Here is a 21,034-nt window from a genome sequence, read left to right on the forward strand (position 1 = left end):
TCCAGACTGAGCTCAGCCAGGTTTTGGGGATTACACTTCAACATTACTACACACCTGTTGTGTGACAAAGTAATCTCAACTCAAAAGACAATTTACTAGATTTGTATTCAGTGGCATCAACTGCAATTTGAAGCCAACCGAACACCTGTTATCCTCACTGCAATGTTTGTGTATAATAATACAAAAAATATATAACATCATGCACCACCAACCTTCGTTCATTTTCATTTCGAATTATATATTTGTGTGGAATTATATGTACGCGTAAGACGCCTTATGACGTTCACTAGTAGCTAGCAGGCCAGCTTGCCAGTGATCATCATTCAGTTATAATTTTGATAAATCGACCATGCATAAGAAACCTTAGCAGTTGCTTTCTCTTCTAAAAGTTGGCAGACTAAATCTGGTGACAGAAAAAACAATGGTAGTACCCAAAGTTATATCAGTTAAGGGTCTGGCTCATATCCGCTGCCAATATCACAGGTTGATGCTAAATGCATGCTGGGATACTAGTGGGGACTTCAAATTGTGACTTTTTATTGTTATTTTGTGAAAGTTCAAAATAACACAATTACAGACACATTGAGAACTGGGGCAGAATGTCTCAGAAGGTCTATGATATCTATGATATCCAGTTGTATCTGTGTAAAGTTGGCTGTGATGTATATGCACATTAATGTTTAAAAAATAAAGAGTTGAAATGCTATACGGTGATTGAAAAATCTGCGAACTTGGCTGTACACTCTCCTTTGCCAATGGGAAGCTTGCCAAGCCCAGCCCTGAAGAGTCCCAAAGGGCCACTGCAAGGACCTCGGCAATTCAAACCTACTCACTTAAAGCCATTAGTGCCCCAGTGTTTACGCCTCTCTCCCTTTAGCCAACAAGGCATGGATGGATCCCAAACAGAAGTGGTAATGAGGTCCTAAGCAGCCTTGCGGCTTCAGACACAGAGACACTGGAGCAGAGCGGGCCAGTTCGGTCAGCTGCAGGGAATCGAGGCACAGAGAGGCCCGTAGTCCACTGTTGGCGGCTCACATGGGACTGTAAGGCAAATGTGATCCTGACACATTGTTCTGGCATGTATAATGGGGCCTTTTCAGGGCTCCTCAGGGGAGACCTGGGAGCCTGATCTTAAAGAAGTAATGTGACGTTGGTTTGATGGTTCTCCCTCCTCTCCACTTTTGTCTAAGGGCCTCGTTTATGAGAAGTTGTCCTATGACTCATGTCTGCCTGCATTTCTATTAACTTTAAGGAAAAGGCAAGACAGATAATGTGACAGTTGCATAAACATCTCATTCTGTTTCTCTGTTTTTTTTAAGAATGGTCAGGCCAGGCTGTCCAGTCATTCTGCTCCACCTCTTCAGCATCTTTGTACAGACGGGAGGTACGAGTCATCCTCCACATCAATTCCTTCATCTTTTAGGGTGGAGAAAAGTCCATTTAATGAGCTGTTTATTCTCCTTTTAGGTACTAAGGATATCCTGTATCCGTATGGACTCGGCCATAGGGATCTAGAGACTCCAAAGATGGATGATGGGAGTTCGGTTGAAATTACTTTGCTCATTCACTTCATTTTCTTCAATATCCCCTACCGTTCCATCTATGTAAGCCTTGATCAAAACTCTTATTACTGCACAGAAATATATCATCCATCCATCTTAAAATGATTTATTGCAATGTATGAAGCATGAAATACAACCCTGTGTGTTCTGCCCACAGATCAACAACAACGGTGTGATCTCCTTCAACGTGCAGGTTAGCCAGTTCACACCAGAAGCTTTTCCCCTGAGTGACAGTCGATCGTTCATTGCTCCACTTTGGGCAGATGTGCACAACGGCATCCGCGGAGATGTGTTCTACCGAGAGTCCACCGAACCAGAAATACTGGAAAGGGCAACGCAAGATGTCCGGAAGTACTTCAAAACTATACCCACTTTCACAGCCACTTGGGTCTTTATTGCAACATGGCACCAAGTCACCTTCTATGGGGGAAGCCAGACAACCCCGGTAAAGTCCAAACACATTTCCACACACGAGTGTTTAGTTTAGATTAGCTAGGTCTGCTAAGCTGTGGAAGCAGCAGTTATATCTAGAACATTTTGTTCAGTGTACGTTTCTGAAGAACTGGGTTCTCAAATGCAACTTTGTAAATCTGCTGTTTTTTTGCAAGAACCCAGAATGTTGAAATGTTTCGTCTCTGTTGGGGCATTCTTCTTTTTAGTATGTTATGTTGTTTTCTCTTTTTAAAACTATTTTCATCCTCCTGTTTGATTAAAAGGTGAACACATTCCAAAGTGTACTGATCTCAGATAGCGTGACGTCCTTCACCATGTTCAACTACGGAGAAATCACATGGAGCACGGGAACAGCCAGCGGTGGAGATCCTTTAACAGGACTGGGTGGGACGACAGCTCAGGTATTCTCACTATGGCCGTAGCCGTTTCATACGTATGTTAATCCTTTCAATGATATTGACAAACATTTCACCTCACGACCCTCACACCTTTCCCGTTTTCAGTCAGGTTTTAATGGTGGAGACATTGGTCACTTCTTCAACCTGCCGGGATCACGGTCAAATGATGTAGTGAACATTGAACAGACAACCAATGTCAATACCCCTGGGCGCTGGTTCTTCCGCGTAGACACTGAACTGGTAGATCCTGCCAATGGCTGCAGCTACAATGGTAAGTTAAAACGTCAAACACTGATATTTATGTCCACACAGGCTTCTCTTATGAAGAACTGTACTTGTAAATATCTCCTGTCTTCCATACATCCTGTCCAGGGCGTTTTTACCGACGAGGGGAAGTTTTCTGGCTGTCTGACCAGTGTTTACAGCGATGCCGCTGCCTTGACATTAACAATGAGGTGCAATGCCACGAGGCTCCATGCGGGCAGCTGGAGACCTGTGAGCAGCAAGAAGGGGCCTTTTACTGCCAGCCAACCCGCTCCAGCACTTGCGTGGTATTTGGCGACCCTCATTACCACACCTTCGACGGCTTCCTTTATCACTTCCAGGGAACCTGCTCCTACCTGCTGGCTCGGCCCTGCTGGGAGGTGGCGGGGCTGCCTTTCTTCAGCATCGAGGCCAAAAATGAGAACCGTGGGGTCGCCTCTGTTTCTTGGCTTAGAGATGTCACAGTGGAGGTGTATGGTCACAGAGTCATGTTACCCAAAGGCAGTTTTGGAACAGTCCTGGTGAGAATCTGTGGACCACGTTTTTTTTTTTTGGTTGGAGTGTTAAGTCGGGTTATGTGGCTGCATTTAGAGTAGTTTGGACAGTAAACCAATCACTAATCATCTCTTGGATGCATCTACCTGGATGAATCATAATATCCGAGTACAAGCAGACAGACAATACAGGATTTAAGTTTGAGAGTTTTGTCATAATAAAGGTAGAAGAAGAAAGTGACAGTATTGTAACTGCACCAAGGTGTCTACCATTATCCTTTGTTCCTTTTCTGATTATTCCTTTCTTCATCTCTCTAGGTGGACGGCTTGGTGAAGACTTTACCGGTCCAACTCCAGCTTGGTGCTATCAGGGTATACCAGTCTGGGGTTGCCATTGCTTTAGAAACAGACTTTGGACTCTTGGTAACCTACGACGGCCAACACTATGCATCCATCTCCCTACCCAGCTCCTACTTCAACAACACTTGTGGCCTTTGCGGTAACTACAACGATGACCCCGCCGATGATCCTGTGCTTCCTGACGGCTCGCTAGCAGAGAGCGTAGTGGAATTAGGGGGCAGCTGGCGAGCAGAGGACACAGACTGGAGGTGTACAGATGGCTGCGCCCAGAACTGCAGCGTGTGTGACGCTCTTACGGAAGCCTTCTACTTTCGCTCAGACTACTGTGGGCTCATCAACAAAACCGATGGACCTTTTAGGGACTGCAGAGCTGTAGTGGACCCTACGGTCTTTGTGTATAGCTGTGTATATGACATGTGCAGCAACAGGGATAACATCACCACGCTCTGCCAGGCCATCCAGGCCTATGCTCTGGCCTGTCAGGCCCTTGGTGTCACGATACGACCGTGGAGATCTCGTACCTTCTGCGGTGAGATTCAGTTTGATTCAGTTTACGTAGATTCTTCATCTTACACTCATTCACTTGTGTTATCTGACATCATTTTTTCTCTCTTACTGGTTCTCAGCCTTGTCGTGTCCGGAGTTTAGCCATTACCAAGTTTGCACGAGTGCCTGCCCGGCCTCCTGCTCGGACCTCACCGCTCCCCTGTATTGTGCTCACCCTTGCACTGAGGGCTGCCAGTGTGACCCGGGCTATGTTCTCAGCGGCAGCCATTGTGTTCAGCTTGAGGACTGTGGCTGTGAGCACAACGGCCTCTATTACCCTCTTAATAACACTTTCTGGGCAAGCCCCAGCGGTGAGGAAGGTGAATGTATCCTCCGCTGCACCTGCGGGCCTGCCGGGGAAGTCTCCTGCTTCAACGATTCCTGCAAGGAGGGTGAGGTGTGTGTGGTGGAGGTGGGCTTGCTGGGTTGCTACCCTCGGAGGGAGGGAGTGTGCTCAATCAACCAGAACTCGGTGATAACCTCCTTTGATGGCACCTTCCTGCTGATCCCAGACGACAGCTCCTACTACCTGCTGAAGCTGTGCAGTGCAGTGCCAGCTAATGGCTCGATGGTTGAGGTGAAGATGGGCAGGCGGCTGGTGAACAAAGGCCCCACTTGGAAAAGACCTGTGGTAGTTACAGTGGCTAACCTGGAAGCTCAGGTGGGAGGGATAGATTTTGATATAGTAAAGGTTAGTATTTTCTCTACACAGCAAAATCCTTTTTGTCATCTATGTTTAGCTGTTGCATACCTATGGCTGTGACACCTTTTGTGTTCCAGGTGAATGGTGAACCAGTGGTTCTCCCATATGTCCATCCGATGGAGACAATGATGATCTACAGAGCACCAGGCAATGCTACAGTGGTGGAGTCCCGTGGTCTGCTTCGTGTCCAGTACACTCGCCAGGGATACCTCAACATCTCCCTCTCCACCCTCTTCTACAACGTTACTTGTGGTCTATGTGGCGTCTTCAATAGCAATACCACTGATGACCTTCGTCTTCCAAATGGACGCCTGGCGGAGTCTGCTGAACAGTTCACAGAGGGCTGGCGGTCCATCGCTGATGACCTCACCTGTAATGGTGACTGCGATGCCTTGTATCGGATGTGCACAGACTTGCGCCTCTACCAGAATCCTTGGATGTGTGGCAACATTAATGACCCAGGGAATAGTTCATTTCTGGCATGTCATGCAGTGGTCAACCCCTCGCCATTCTTCAGGAACTGCTTGTATAACATGTGTGTAAAGGAAGGGAATCGTTCAGCCCTGTGTTCTTCACTGCAGGCGTATGCCACCGCCTGTCAGGATGCTCAAGTAGGCCTCGCTTCCTGGAGGAGCGTCACCAACTGCCGTGAGTTTATACATCTTCACTTCAATGTACAGACACTTCCAAACCTGTCTTACTTTGTTGTAACTTGTTAGCAAGAAATCTGGTCGACACATCAAAAACTGAAAAGGTTTTTTTTTATTTGTATTAACATATACTACATGACATTAAGTGAGGGGCATATTTCTTCAAAAAATCTTGGCTAGCAGTTTCTTTCTGCTTCCTGTCGCTGTGGTAGATACACAAATATACCAGTATTTTCGTATTTAATTTCCTCTATAACTACCTATACTGTCGTTCCCTTTTTTGGAAGCCAAAAAGTTAGTATTTTCCCCATGTAAAAACACCAAATTGAACATGTCATTTTGCTTTCTGAAGAACCTGAATATTGATCGTGTTGCTAGCATCACAACACTGATGTTTCTTAATTGTGCCCAAATCAGATTCACAGGCCTGTTTCAGAGCAGTCCTTTTGACAAAGCTGGAAAAGCACAGCTGGAACTAATAACAATGACAGTGACTCTGTTCCAGCAATTATTGAAATGCAATGTAGCAATTTATTCATTTATTCATATATTAGTCACACCTGTGTTTGACAAGTGAAATTAAAAAGGCCTACCAGTAATCTTCTTTATATCCACTCCCCCGGTGCTCAATAGTGTTGCACTAATATTTGCCTCTTCTTTAAAAGTACTCCACCAAATTCTCAAGCCTTGTGGGCTTGAAAGGTGACTCTGTAAAGCTTGCTCCTTCGCCGACCATTGAAACTTTTCAAAATCACTTCTTCAGCATAATCCCCCTCTCAGCTCTCAGCAATCATATTTTTATGCCAAAATATGGCTCAATTCACTGCTTCCGTTTGTAACTAGCAGCACAAAATAGGATCGTAAAAACATACATATGGATGGACGCTCGTGTGGTGGTTATGCTGCAGGAGTGGTTTGAGAACACAAACATTTTCTTTTGCCATAAACTTGTTCACCAGTGGATTCCGTTGTAACTGTGGTGAGTCAAAGCTGTCTACATCTGCTACTGAGGGGAGAGATTAAAACTCCTCAAAGCCTCCATTCAATCCTACAGTGGGCGACTCAAATCAAAGGTTTTTGGAGGATTATTCTTGTAATATGGTTTTGATCATCTTTGCTCCTCTCCTGCCTTCTCTTCCAATGCTCTTCTGTCTTAGCTCTTCCCTGTCCACAGAACAGTCATTTTGACGAGTGCACCGGTGCCTGCCCTCTGACCTGTGCCAACTTAGATGAACCTGAAGAGCCATGCCCTCTGCCATGCCAGGAAGGGTGTCAATGTGAGGAGGGCTTTGCACTTCGAGATGGCCTGTGTGTGGCACGCAGTGATTGTGGCTGCATGAGCCACGGGCGCCAGCTGGTCACTAATCAGACTTTCTGGACGGACTGGGAGTGCCAGGAGCGCTGCTACTGCAATGGTTCTGACAACAGTGTATACTGTCAGCTCGCACCCTGTTACCCTGAGGAATACTGCAAGGAGAACGACGGCCTGTACTTTTGCCAGCCGCGCACTGAGGCCCTGTGTGTGGTGGCCGGTTATGGACATTTTCTGCCATTTGGCGGCGTCCCGTTTGAACTGCAGAGCTCTTGTACTCTAAGGATGGCCACCACCAGCTGTGGGAGAGAGAACAGGGACCACGCAACCACGGGTGAAACGTTTCCTCAATTTAAATTGGCAGCTCGTAATGAAGAAAGGGACACAGGCCAGGCTATTTGGGTGAGGGGCTTTCTACTGGAGGTCTACGAGTATGAGATTGAAGTGTCTCGAAGCTACAAAAACACTGTCACGGTGAGTGCATGAAGGGTAAATTAAACAAGAGCTATGATTATATAATGTGTTCATATCAGGGAATGCCTGTAATATGCATGACCCCTGAAAGTCATGGTTGTTGTATTTGGGAGGACATGTTATTTCTAATCAAGCCGATTGAATGACCAGGCAGAGGGTGAATTCCTCTTTGATTGGCTTAAGGTGGATCTAATTTCAATGGGCATCTTTTATCAGGCTGGATTTGGCTCAGACAAAACCCCGACCCTGAGCGACATTTGGACTGGGTTCACAAACCGACTAAAAGATCTGAGGAGGAATAGAAATGACACACATAACCCAACGCCCACACACACACACAGACACACACCAACCAGACTCTTTTTTATACAATTAGATTATATGAGAAAACGCATATATAGAAGCTCTTTCAGTGAGTCTTAATGTTATCCACTCATCCCCTGGATTTCCCCTACACACTTTGAAAACATGCAGGTCAGTTGGATTAGAAACTATGACTTGGTACCAAAAAATGCTTCTGTCGGAATATGTGTGTGTGTGTGTATGTGTGTGTGTGTGTGTGTGTGTGTGTGTGTGTGTGTGTGTGTGTGTGTCAGCTGGTGTGCATCCTAGAATAACAGCTAAACCTGTTCAAAGTAGAACCAGTTTTATTGAATCTCTCTTCTCTCAGGTGAATAAGGAGCGTTTGAACCTTCCTCTGAAGCTGGGCCCGGGGAAGGTCAACATCTTCACCTGGGGCATGCAGCTCATTCTGGAGACAGACTTTGGCCTGAAGGTGGCCTTTGACTGGAACACTCTCCTCCTGTTGACGTTGCCCCGCGACCTTTACAACGCTTGCTGCGGCCTCTGCCAGGGCATGCCCTTGTCCCCTCCTACCCTTACCACCACTGACTGGGGCATGGCCTGGGCAGAGAGGGACACCTTCTGCCAGGTGGGCTGTGGAGACTCCTGCCCACGCTGTGGCCTGGGAGAGACCAGCGCAGCAAATGACTCCCCTCTCATGGTGGCTGATGCCAACACGAACGGCGACACGGACAATGGGGAAAATGAAGTCGACACAGGCATACGCTTCCACATCGGGAATGGACTGTATGTGTTTGTGGAGCCGGAGGCGGTCAGGCTTTGTGGGCAAATTGTGGATCGAGGTGGTGCGTTTGCACGTTGTCACAGCAAGGTGACGCCAGCGTTTTTTTATCAAAGCTGCCTGCAGGACACCTGTTTGGACCAAGGAGCTCAGGATACAGTCTGTAACTGGCTGCAGATGTATGCCAGCACCTGTCAGACCCAAGGGGTGCCTGTTACTGGCTGGAGGAGCGACACGCCGTGTGGTGAGTGCAAGTCTGGGCTCACCGTAGATTATTTTATTTGTCCAGGTTTCTGAAAACTTGTCTTTCCAGAGAAAATGTCTGTTAACTGTAAATAAGTCCACAGAACACACTGTTAAACGTTTTAACTGGGACTTTTTTTGGTGGAAAGTAGTTCCAGTGAACTCCCCTAAAACCAAAGATTTTCTTTTTTCAACATTAATGTTGGTGTGGGTTAAGCAAATGAGATAAGAAGTGTTAATTAGTGGGCTTTAGGTAGGATTATTCTTGAACTTTGGATGGAGCACGGCTGTTTCCTCTACTTCTTGTCCTTATGCTAAGCTAGGCTAACCATGCCCTGACTCATCTCAAAAAGAAAGGGAATAAGCATGTTTCCCAAAATGTTGAACTATTCCTTTAAAGAGCTGCCGTAGAGCCACATAAGCTCTATAAGTGGACTCTCCAATCAAAACTCCACAAATATTTACCCTTGAAAAGTCATACTGGAAAATGTCCTATGTGCACAATGTATTCAGTGCAGTCCTTCCCTAATATCTTTGCCAACCTGCCTGCCCCCAGTCCAGAGCTGTTCACCTAACAGCCATTACTCCAGTTGTGTGTCGGTTTGCCCGCCCCAGTGCGCCCCAGCCCGCGGCCAGAGGGACTGCAGCCAGGACTGTGTGGAGGGCTGCCAGTGTGACCAGGGCTTCGTGCTCAACGGCAAGGGCTGCATCCTGCCTCAAAACTGTGGCTGCTACACTGATGGCAAGTACTATGAGGTCAGTCTCACATCCAGCACTACACGGAATTAACTCAGGCAGGTATTACAATCTATAAAGGAAAACCTTCACACTAAACTTATGAATTGCAATGTTGCATCAGAATTTAGAATTGCTTGAATAGCGCTAAAACGAAAGATTATTTTTTGTTGATTTTGTTATTGATTAATTGATTTATTATTAAATAGATCATAGGCTATAGAATATGGGAAAATATATAAAAAATACCCATCAAAATTTCTTATTGGGAATATATCACGAAAAACTCACTTTGTTCAGTGCTAGTGCATGTACATTTGAGTATCTGGAGTGCCTCAAACTGTGAAATAAGACAACCTTGTCCTTTTTTTATGGGCTGCCTAGATCAGAAAACATGTGATTCAACAAGCCATTTAGATTTGGCACCCCATCACATGCAGGCTCATTAGAATATACCTCCATCAACATATTTTCTCACAAGCCAATCAGAGCAAACTGGACTTTTTTATAAGGGGGGCTTAAAGAGACTAAAATGGAGCGTTTCAGATGGAGGGTTAATACTGTCAGACAGATAGTGTGAGAAAAATACTGTTGTTTTTAAAAACATTTAAGCATGTAAACATGTTCTAGTAGAAACCCATAATAGAAGTATGACCCTGATAATGAGCATGATATGTCCCCTTTAAAGGCCAAGATGATTTTTTTTTTTGTCAATCAACTAATACATTCAATGTTTCTGCTCCGGTTTTAACGGGAATCTTTCTTTATTTCAGCCCAAACAGCTGTTTTGGAACAACGACTGTACCAAACGCTGCCAGTGCATCGGACGAAACCTGGTCCAGTGCGACCCGAGGCGCTGTAAGGCAGAGGAAGAGTGCGCCCTGCGGTACGGAGTGCGGGGCTGCTTTGCACGGCGCTCCCAGCACTGCGTGGCGTCTGGCGGTGGGGTTTTCAGGACCTTCGACGGGGCGTCGCTGCGGCTCCCGGCCTCCTGCTCCTTCGTCTTGTCCACCAACTGTCATAAGCTGCCCGACCTCTCCTTCCAGCTCATTGCTAACTTCGATAAATGGAGCACACCCAACCTCACCACCATCTCTCATGTCTACCTTTACATCAATGAGGAGAATATACTCATCTCTGGCAGCACTGTCAAGGTGAGAGAAGCGTTGGGCCCTCGTGCATTTGTCAGTACATCAGCCAAATTTTGGAAATACGGATTGACCTTGTTATGATTTCTACACAGCAGTTTGGTTAAATTGCATTGACTCTGAAATCGTATCTTAACAGTCACACTAATCAATATTTTATGTTGACAACAGATAAACTAGTTACATGTAATGTGAAAGGTGTTATATATATAATTATCACCTGACTTTTGGTGTCTTTCAGCACATTGTTTTGGTTTTATGGTCCACAACTTCAATTTGTCCTTTACTCTCAAAATTCTCTCTATAATCTTGTCACCAAAAAAAGCTCTGATAAACCCACTGTACACTACCTGACCATCACCAAATAGCAGACCATAATTAAGGATGGGTTTACAGGCAATGGGTGGCTAACTTGTCATCCATATCATTTTTACAAAGCTATACTATGTCAAACGTGGCTTGAAAAAAAAAAGAATGCAGCTTTAAAACGGGCCTGTGTAACTGTTGTTAAACACCGTGGCCACAGGTAAAGATTATGGGACAATGATAAATGCTAATCCAAGGTACTGACTCAGTAATGTTACAACCCGTTCTCATCCCAACTTGTCACATACTGATGCTTGGTCCCTTAGCGTCACTTTCTTATACTCTGAGTATAAGTGTGTCAGTGCCAATACAGTCGCAGTAAACACGTTAACATCGTGAATTCAGACAAAAACACTTGCTTAGGTTTAGGAAAAAAAGATTGTGGTTTGGGTTAAAAATGCTACTTTTGTCAATTGAAAGTGACACAAAGACAAACATTGTTTGTTTCACGCAGGACATGAACAGCTGTCTCCTGGTTGAAAGTCCTGTGTTTGTTTGAGTGGCTAAAACCCCTTTTCTTTGTAAGAGGAAGTTTGTGATATTTCTTCTTTCAAATGCTACTTGGTCTCGCTTTGATGAAATGATTATCTCTATAGGGAGACGATTTCTTTATATCATCCACTTTCTTTTCTTCTGGCTATGTGCCGTCTGCCTTTATCAAACCTCTCCTCTGGAAACTAAACAAACGGTCCCAAGTCAAATCTGCCTTTTCTTGCCAGAGTACTTACAGTCCAATTTACCAATTACCACTAATAGCCTGGTAGAGCTCCTCAAGTTGAAGCTTTAGGCCATAACATTCCACTGAAAGTGCACTCACAGAGGAAGATAATGGGTTGCTGATTTTTTTTATTTAGTCTTAATCCTGCTTGATCTGAGTGAGCTATTTACAGCACGTTTTTCTCAACTGCCTTAAGAACTATGTAGGTATTAGCGATAATGGGCTAGGGTCATAACAGTAATTACAACACCGTCATAATCTTTGCTTTGGGCTTTCATCTTTTCCTTTCTTTTCTGTTATATGCTACACCTCAGTGACATCCTTTATGAAAATTAAATCAGTTTATGCAGATGACACCCTAATCTACATCCCTGCCCCAGGTAATCACGCTTGCATGTCTGAGCTCAAACACCACTTCTCTGTTTTCATATCTCTCAGGCAGGAGAAAAAAACTGCAATATGTGTTGTCTACATCACTTTGGTACATTAATTGCAAAAGATTGCACTCATGGTTTCATCTGCAAATCCCTCCTCATGTTCAACAATTTAGGACATGACTAAAATTATGATATTTCCTTATTCTATGAGAATTTCGAAACATGATTTTGACCTAAGGACATGTCTCAGAGTTCTGACCCCAGCTGTAAAACATGGTTGAAAATGACCGAAATGAACTAAAACTAACCCACCATAATCGGTTTATTTTAATTTCTGTTACTAGAGTTTTTAATTCTAATAAGTTATGGAGTAACATAAGTAACGTCACCGTCATCAAATTTGCAATCCTGCTTGTGTCAAAGGGAAGGCCTATTATTATTTAGGTGACAGTGCAGAATTTGGTATGTAAGGGCGTGTTATGCTGGCCACTGAAAATAAATGAAATAAAGTGACTTATGTCTTATCTCAGATATGTAAAGACGCCCATCTCCTGTGTATTCACAGGTCAATGGTACACCAGTATCAGTACCGTTTCTAACTGGGCTGATGACACGTCTGTCGACGTCCGAAGGTTTCATTGTCATCGACACACCCCAGGACATCCAGGTCCGGTACAACCACTTTAACACCCTGAGCATCACGATGGGCCAGCGGCTTCAGAACAAGGTGTGTGGCCTCTGTGGGAATTTCAACGGAGACCCCAGTGACGACTACATCACCTCCAGGGGGAAGCCGGCTGTCAGCGCCCTGGAGCTGGCCCAGAGCTGGAAGACCAACGGTATGCAGAACAGGTGGGTGAGGCTTACAAACATGTACACTATTTACATGTATATAATCTTACAACTCTTGTGAAATCTTTCAGACATCAAAACGCAACATTAGAGCTGTACTAATCAACATAGTTAAAATGACGACATGTATTGTGAAAGGGGTCTGTCATAGTGACGAACTCTCAGAGATTCATCACCTAACTTTGCAGCCCACAAACTCCGATCTCATCCCTCTCCATAGTTGGCTGCAAGCTGGTTTAGAAAGTGAAAAATCTCGCAGTTAAAGAGCAGATATATCCTTCAGGAGTGGGTGGAGACCAAAACAGAGTTGGAGGGAGAGTGAATAATCGTCGGTTGAACAGAAACATGAATACAAATGAATGATCATGTTGCGCCGTTGACATTGGTTTGGGCTGACAGGCTGGCACATTGTCCAGCAGCAGTGATTATAATGTAGTAGCGCTATTAGGACCGGATACAATTGGGACTTCTGCTGTATAGCTTGGCCTGTAAGTTTAGAGACTATAGGACATAACCGGCTGACTGCTCCTCATTTCCTTTGTCATGCGGCCCCTAAAAAAAAAATATATATAAATTGCTCTGTTTTTCTATCTGTACAGGAAAGTTTGTAGACGGCTTAACATATACTAAAGTTAACTGACTTCATCACCAACAATGTTTTTTTTTTAGTTTGGCATGATGATTTGTTGTTGCCCACCATCACTCAAATGCTTTTTCTGCCATTGTGTGTCTTTTAACCAGTCCTTGCTCAGCGTACATACAGTATTTACAGATCGGAAAAAGTGGCACAAGCAAATAAGAACAGTGATAAAATAATAACTTTGATAGTTGGCCGTTTGGTCTTCCTCCTTCAGTTGTGATGAAACCCAGTTTGTGGCTCTGGCTCAGTCCTGTGACAACACGGCAGTGCTGGCGCTGCAAAGTGAAGATGCCTGTCAGAAGCTCACCCAGCTGAAGGGTTTCTTCCAGCCGTGCCACGGCCTGCTGGATCCCCGGCCCTTCTACCAGTCCTGCTACCTGGACGGCTGCTACAATCACCGCAAGGCTCAGGTCTGCGGCTCTCTGGCGGCCTACGCAGAGGCCTGCCGCTCCATGGGCACCCTCACCACCAAGTGGATCACCCAGGAGAACTGCTGTAAGGGCACCGCGAGGCACCAGCCTCTCTCAACACACACACACACACACACACACACACACGGCTCTGCATGTCTCTTGTAAAGATTTATGGTTGGCAGATGAGTGTATGAAATGTTTTTTTTTTTTTAAATACTGGACAGTAAGAGGAAACTAACCTTTTAAGCTAATCGAGATGAAACTATAATAGTTGGGCGTTAACAGGCTCTTGATTTTTCCTCTCATTACTTAAACAAGCCTTTGATATTATATTTAATATTATAAGTAGGCAACAATAATTAGAATACCGGCATTCAGGCTCCCTCATGTGGCTCAAAGGTGTACTGCCAGAAGTAAACATTATATAAGAGAATAAGGAAGAAATTCTACAAATGTATTTCTCCTGCATCTTTGTGAATGATGAATATGCTTGTTAACTTCTTGAGCTAACAGTGTGTGTGACAGCTAACATTGTGTGTCGACCTGTCTTTAGCAGAATGGATCTACGACCCCTGTGCAGGAGAGATCTGCACAAACTCCACCTGTGAGCTGGAGAGCGATGGTGACCTGTGTGGCTGCCCGGAGTTGCCTACCAGCACTGGAGGTGAGTGCTTCACAAGGCAACGAGGTATCATCACATCTTTCCCCTGTTTTAATCCTGACCAAGTAGTTTGCTGTAAATTAGGGGTAGCCAAACTTTTTTTGATTCTGGTCCACATACAGAAAAAAATCTAAGGAGTCACAGGCCACACAATAGTGAATGAGTAGTTTTCAACCAGTGACACTGCAAAAACAAAATCAGTCTCACGCTGCCATGTGCAGTACTTGATGTCTGTCTGTGTGTCTGGCAGGTGATGATGACATCATCCAGGCGGAGGTGAACTGTAAGCATGCTCAGATGGAGGTCTCCATCTCCAAGTGTAAGCTCTTCCAGCTGGGCTTTGAACGAGAGGACGTCAGGGTCAACGACGAGCACTGTGCCGGCATTGAGGGAGAAGACTTCATCTCCTTCCACATCAACAACACTAAGGGACACTGTGGCTCCATCGTACAGGTCAGCTTACGTTCATTAATTTTCTTACTTGCTTCACGAGTGTTGGCTGTTCTGATTACTTTGCTTTCTAGCTAGATCGGCTTTTTTTTATAACCGTTTATTTTTCTAAAACCTGCCTCTATTCTTTTTACTTTTGTCTGGCAAAATACATTATTCCCCAAAGTCGTACTCAGGCACCTTGAAGCCAAAGAAGTGCTTACCAGATTGATCGTGATCTTCTCATCTCACTTGCTTCCCTGTTTTCCAAACAGTCGAATGGCACACACATCATGTATAAGAATACTGTGTGGATAGAGAGCGTGAACAACACCGGGAACGTCATCACCAGAGACAAGACCATCAACGTGGAGTTCTCCTGCGCCTACGAACTGGACCTGAGGATCTCGCTGGAGACTGTCCTCAAGCCCATGCTCAGGTCAGATAGAGCACAATGTAGAATAATAGGTGTACTTCAGTTAAAACAAAATGTCTATAACAAGCAGCTATGTTTTCTCCTCCAGTGTGATAAACCTCACCTTACCGACCCAGGAAGGAAACTTCATCACCAAGATGGCTCTGTATAAGAACTCCTCGTACCGAAACCCGTACAGGGAGGGCGAGGTGGTGCTGAGCACGCGAGACATCCTCTTCGTGGGCGTGTTTGTGGAAGGGGCAGATGAAAACCAGCTCATCCTCATAGTAAACATGTGCTGGGCCACGCCGTCCCGCTACAGCAGCGACCGACTCCGCTACGTCATCATAGAGAGAGGGTAGGCTTGGACACCCCACAAACACACACACACAATGTAATCCTCCTTAGCATCACACACACACACAACTAATGATTTTTCTCATTGCTGATTAAACTGGGGGACGTTTTAAATTAATGGTTTGGCCGATAAAATATCAGAAAATAGTGAAAATTGCCTATTATAATGTCCCAGACCCACAGATGGTGTCTTCAAATAGCTTGTTTTGTTCAAAACAGTTAAAAAGCCAAAGATATTTGATTTACAATGATATAAAGCCTCAAATCCCAACACCACAACCAGTGGATGTTTGGATTTTTTGCTTGATAGAAGCTGAAACATTGAATCTCTTATCAGATTCAAGCATCGTTTCAGCATTGTATTTTTCATAATGCTACTTACTATGCTAAGACTGTAGGGACCTGGTGAAATATTTAAATAAGTTCCCTTTTTAAATGAGATATATTGCATTCTCTGTAGCACTTTCTATGACTATTAATGCACTTATGCACTGTGCAAAATGTTTATTCTTCACACCCCCGGTGTGTAGAGGCCTTAAATCTGCAGGATTTGAAGCATGAGACAGTTAGTAGAGCGAGTTTGGAAGGGTCCAGTCTAGCATCAGTGTTATATAGGGTGATGAATGTCCAATAAGGAATTTAAGGATGAAAAGAACTGATAGAAAGCCAAATTTTAAAGTAGCAGTGCTTACTTTTTGTAGTATGAAGTGCAGATGGTGGCTGATGCTGTGGCTAAAGGCCAATGGACACTCAACACAGTCTATACCTGTCTCTCTCTAGGTGTCCAAACATTAAGGACAACACCATCGGCATGGCAGAGAACGGTGTCTCACTCACCTGTCGCTTCCACGTCACCGTCTTCAAGTTCATTGGGGATTACGATGAGGTCCACCTCCACTGTGACGTCACCCTGTGTGACTCTGAAACACACGCCTGCAAAGTGGTGAGAAAACCTTAAAACCTCAGAAGTGAAAAGTGGTGATGAAACAATGTGTGCTGTACTGATGTGTGTGTGTCCTGTGCATCCAGAACTGTCCACACAAGAGACGCATGTACTCGGAGGACAGTGATCATGAAGAGCACATATTGTCTGTGGGACCCATAAGAAGGAGAGGTAAGTAAGGTATTTTAAGAGCTGACCTACTAGTTGTCATAATTCTCTTTGGTATTCCCTCTTAAATCTGTGGAAATCTGCACAGGAGTCAAAGCAAAACAACTCATAATTGAATTTCTCATATCCTCAAGAAACATTTTAAATACATGAACGATGTTGTCCAAGTTCCCTTTACAGAAATGATTCATTTCCAAATCTAATTCCAGCACTTTCCACAGCTATTCAGTCAAATTCCAAAGCTTTTTGGGGACTTTCATGACTCCCCTGTGACGTATACCTTTAGAATCAGACTGGTGCGAGGAGGAAAACGGAGGCTGTGAGCAGATCTGCTCCAGTAAGACGACCGGACCGGTCTGCAGCTGTGTGACTGGGATGCTGCAACGAGATAGGAAAAGCTGCCGGAGTAAGCACCAGACACACAAGTACTCACGAAAACACACATAGTACTGAACAAAGCTGGTTAATGTCACGTTGCGTCTTGGCACACGAGTTAGAATTCACATTCATACCAGACTTGAACTCAAGATGAAGGGTGATTATAAAGCAGAGCGCTGCGATGATCTGAGTTAGGAGAAATGCTGAATTCATCTCTACTTGTGTATTACTTGTTTACATCTACGTCTCCCTCATTTTTCCAATAAGCCTCGCTTGTCACAGTCTCTTTATGAAACACTCTGATATTCACAGGAGCAGCCTGTACAGCTTCACAAGTAACACAAGCTGGACAATTGGTGCAACTTTGATACCGATTTGATCAAGAAATGTTGGTTTATCTCATTTACCTAATGTACTAATGTACCACATGTATTTATTTATTTAAATATATAACAAACAAAACTATATACGTATATACATATGTATATATAAACAACACATATTTGATGTAACACAAGAAAAAGTGCCACCGAGCGTCCTATATAATTAATTGTTTCTTCTTTTCCCAGCTGTGAGCTCGAGCTGTAACCTCACACCTGCGGTCTCTCTGCTGAGCATCAGCGCTGTGATCTCCATGCTCCCAGCTCGTATTCACACTCTCCTCTCATAACACCCTGCGAGCCAACGGGACATATGAAAAAGAATAAAACACAGAGAAGACTTGAAGATGCACAACGTTTACCAGCATTAATTAGCCAGTAGATCAGCTGTGTTCCAGTCGAAATATCCAAACAGGACACTGTGCATTCACTAATGTTTGAGTCCACATATTTTTGATGAGACCCGAAGGTAACTAATGAGAAAAGTCCCTCCTCCATTATTTTCATACATCAGGACACCTCACTGTGTATTATCATCTACTTAAAGCCAGTATGTGTCGAGATTTTAACATCTTTGGCTCTTTTTTGTTGAAAGATGTGTGCATTACTGTCTGCCACAGTGTCTTTTTATACTACCACCAGATGGCGCCAAAGTCAGACATTTTCTTATCCCTGTTATATTGTGTTTAAGGCAGTCATTCCCATAGACTTGTTCAGGACCCATAGGTAGGTTAATTAGGGTCGCCAAATAAATTTGCAGAACTTCCTCTGTAGTCTTTTATTCAACATTTAAATCTGCAGTACACCTTTGAGACACATGACGGAGCCTTAATGTTTGTTCTGATAATTGTAGCCTACTTATGATATTGAAACTAATATGACAGGCTATCTATCGTACGTTCAGTTCTTTTTAACCGATTAGATAAAACAAACAAGAGCCTGTGAACTATTATGAGGCCTATTGTGAATTGGGTCGGGCCAAGAATTGATACCTCAGGAAAATGAACAGCAGATTATTAATCAATAATGAAAAGAATGATTACATTCAGCCCTAAAAGCAGCAGACCTGCATGTATCCTGCATTAATTACCATGGTCAATACCATCCAGATGTGTCATAAGTTATCCAGGTGTGTCTGAAATTAAAAGTGTATGGATAAAAATTCTTCTGAGTTAGACAGGAGATCTACTGGCTAGCTTTAACCAGAGCACAGCTGATCTATTAACTTCCTATTTGAACTACTCTAATTATAATATACATCAGTTTGTGGCAGCAAAGAGGAAAGGATGATGTATTTCATAATGTAAAATGAAGTGAGTATTTATGTGTGAGAAGGGCACCTTGTGAAATGAATACTCTTATTTTTAACTCAAATTTTGGTTTCACAGATTAGTGCCCAGGTTGTAAGATATGCAATCAGTTTTTATTCATTTTTATCACTTCTATCTTAATCAGTTGTAGTGTTGTAACACTTCTGCCATAAATATTGACTGTTGGCTGTGACTTGTTGATTCATTGAGCATGTTGCCTGTAAAGATGGACATGTGAGGGCTTATTATAATACTGTCAATGGAGTAAGGTTCTCTAAGCATGGTCCCTGGTCAATGTGTCCTATTTGGCACCTTATGCGTTCTCAATGTCAATCTGTGTCACCACACGTCTGATGTAACCCTTCAGTGTTCTCTACTGAAGTTTTGGATTAGTTAGATGGCAGTTTTTCATAGGTAGGCCTGTTTCGCTACCTTCTATGTACAAATGTACAGTCATTTCCTGTCACGTTGGTAGTTTATGTCATGACTTTTTTTTTTTAAATAACGCAGTATCTTTGTTTGATGCTTAAAAAACATGACCAAAGGATGTTTTTTTTCTTCGAGAGCAGTGCCACCCGACTTTTAATAAATGAATAAGTTCTCAAAGTCAGTGCGAGTCGAGTTTATTTGATGCAGCTATGGCCATTCGGGGCTACAAGAGTGTTGGAAGAAGTATTAATCTTTTTCTTAAAGGGCCAGGTGTGTGCCATTTTTGGGAAGTATGGGCAGAAATTTAATATTATATTCATAACTATGTTTTCATTAGTTTATAATCACCTGAAACTAAGAATCGTTGATATTACGTAATCATTTATTAGATGATTACGTTTATCAAAATAAGCAAGGAAACTAAAGCTTAAAAAATATATGTAGTCTATAAAGTAGCAGTAAATATAATTACTCAAGTAAACTACAAGTACCTCAAACTTACTATTAGTTACTTTCCACCACTGAAAACAGTGTCAGTATAGTTACACCAACCAAAATACACCTTTACAATCTTTACAGTTTCTTTATTTCACTTGTAAAAAATATTGAAATACCATACATTTTAAAGAGTACATGTTCAGTTTTATTTCATTTTTCGTATGAGCGTTTAAAGCCTGAACATAAGTCGTTCTGCAGTGTTTTGAACTTGGGTCAATGCAACTGTCTCCTAGCAACATAATTACAAGAAAATGATACGCCTCATTCGGTCCACACCTTGTGATTATGTTCAGTTGTTTAGAAGTTGCGAAGTCTATTCAGGTGAATTCCTTCCACAATGAAACATTCCTTCAAGGCATTTATGTACACTTTAGTCATCCGTCAGCTATCAGTGACATCTGACAGCAGCTGAATGTGGAGTGAAAGGAAGTAGATTGGGCTGTACTGTTCAAAGAAGGCTGAAAGAAAAAGCATAATTAATTATAGTTGCAATGTCATTTATAACCTTTGTTATTTTGTAGGTGTTGCACTTTCTTATAAGTCTTCTGCCCACACAATGCAGCTATGCAGCGAGCTAAACACACATTCAAAGTTAAAGTCACGAGACGGCCTTTGAGATTTCAAATCAAACAAAAGCATTGTGGACCTTTCCCAGTTAGTTAAATACATCAGAATATTATTTGCATATAACTTTATACTGATGCTTACCTATACCGGTTTATGTACATTTAAATTTTAATTTGCTGTTCGGCTCATACCATACCCAAAAAAGCAGTTTCCATGCATCTATTACTTATTGTGTCTTCTTGTTTGTATTTGACTCTGCATGATTCACTGCTCTTTGTAAAGGCAGCTATGTGACTCACGGTAAAGTTTAGGTAAGGTGACGTTTATAGAAAAGGGTTCCCTTAGTTTGCTCAGGCGTGATTACTGCTCAATAGTTAGCAGCACATGCAGTTATCTTGATCTCTCTTATCAAGTTGAATCCCCCCTAAATGTCAGTTTTGCCACATTGTATTAATATCACATATTAATGATTAATGATTCAGTAAAGTTTTGTTTTCAGAGAGGTGTGAAAACAAAATGCCATGGGGGTCATTCAAAAAACCAAGTGGGTTCATATGCCTTGAAATATGAGCGTGCTCAGCAACTTTCTTGACAACATGTCAATTTTAAGATATCATTTGGACAGAGTTGCCATTTTTTGTGTCCAAATTGTAAGGGGTTCAACCTCTGGGAGCATGAATAGGTTTAGTAATTCCCTAAATTAACCC

At 43.2% G+C, this 21,034-nt stretch overlaps 1 protein-coding gene across 1 annotated transcript; it reads left to right on the forward strand.

Annotated features, from left to right (window-relative positions):
- The first annotated feature begins 1,320 nt into the window (after window positions 1–1,320).
- On the forward strand, window positions 1,321–19,658 carry tecta (tectorin alpha). The gene is made up of 23 exons (XM_076102782.1): window positions 1,321–1,390; window positions 1,468–1,604; window positions 1,720–2,007; window positions 2,279–2,416; window positions 2,519–2,684; window positions 2,786–3,198; window positions 3,490–4,060; window positions 4,158–4,768; window positions 4,858–5,391; window positions 6,695–7,216; window positions 7,887–8,544; window positions 9,100–9,299; window positions 10,052–10,432; window positions 12,453–12,739; window positions 13,594–13,874; window positions 14,346–14,456; window positions 14,704–14,906; window positions 15,158–15,321; window positions 15,407–15,655; window positions 16,435–16,597; window positions 16,684–16,768; window positions 17,052–17,171; window positions 17,713–19,658. The coding sequence occupies exons 1-23, from the start codon at window positions 1,321–1,323 to the stop codon at window positions 17,811–17,813; spliced, it is 6,453 nt and encodes a 2,150-aa protein (XP_075958897.1). The 3' UTR covers window positions 17,814–19,658.
- Window positions 19,659–21,034: the final 1,376 nt, after the last annotated feature.

This window comes from Anarhichas minor, unplaced genomic scaffold (assembly GCF_050575085.1).
Source record: "Anarhichas minor isolate MPS153535 unplaced genomic scaffold, ASM5057508v1 ptg000027l, whole genome shotgun sequence".
In the NCBI taxonomy this organism is placed as follows: Eukaryota; Metazoa; Chordata; class Actinopteri; order Perciformes; family Anarhichadidae; genus Anarhichas; species Anarhichas minor.

Bases quoted from the DNA above. Each gene is read 5' to 3' on its own strand.
- tecta (XM_076102782.1), top strand. From the start codon at position 1,321: ATGGTCAGGCCAGGCTGTCCAGTCATTCTGCTCCACCTCTTCAGCATC. The intron at 12,740-13,593 runs GTGGGTGAGGCT...TTCCTCCTTCAG, and splicing joins ACCAACGGTATGCAGAACAG to TTGTGATGAAACCCAGTTTG. The intron at 15,322-15,406 runs GTCAGATAGAGC...TTTCTCCTCCAG, and splicing joins GTCCTCAAGCCCATGCTCAG to TGTGATAAACCTCACCTTAC.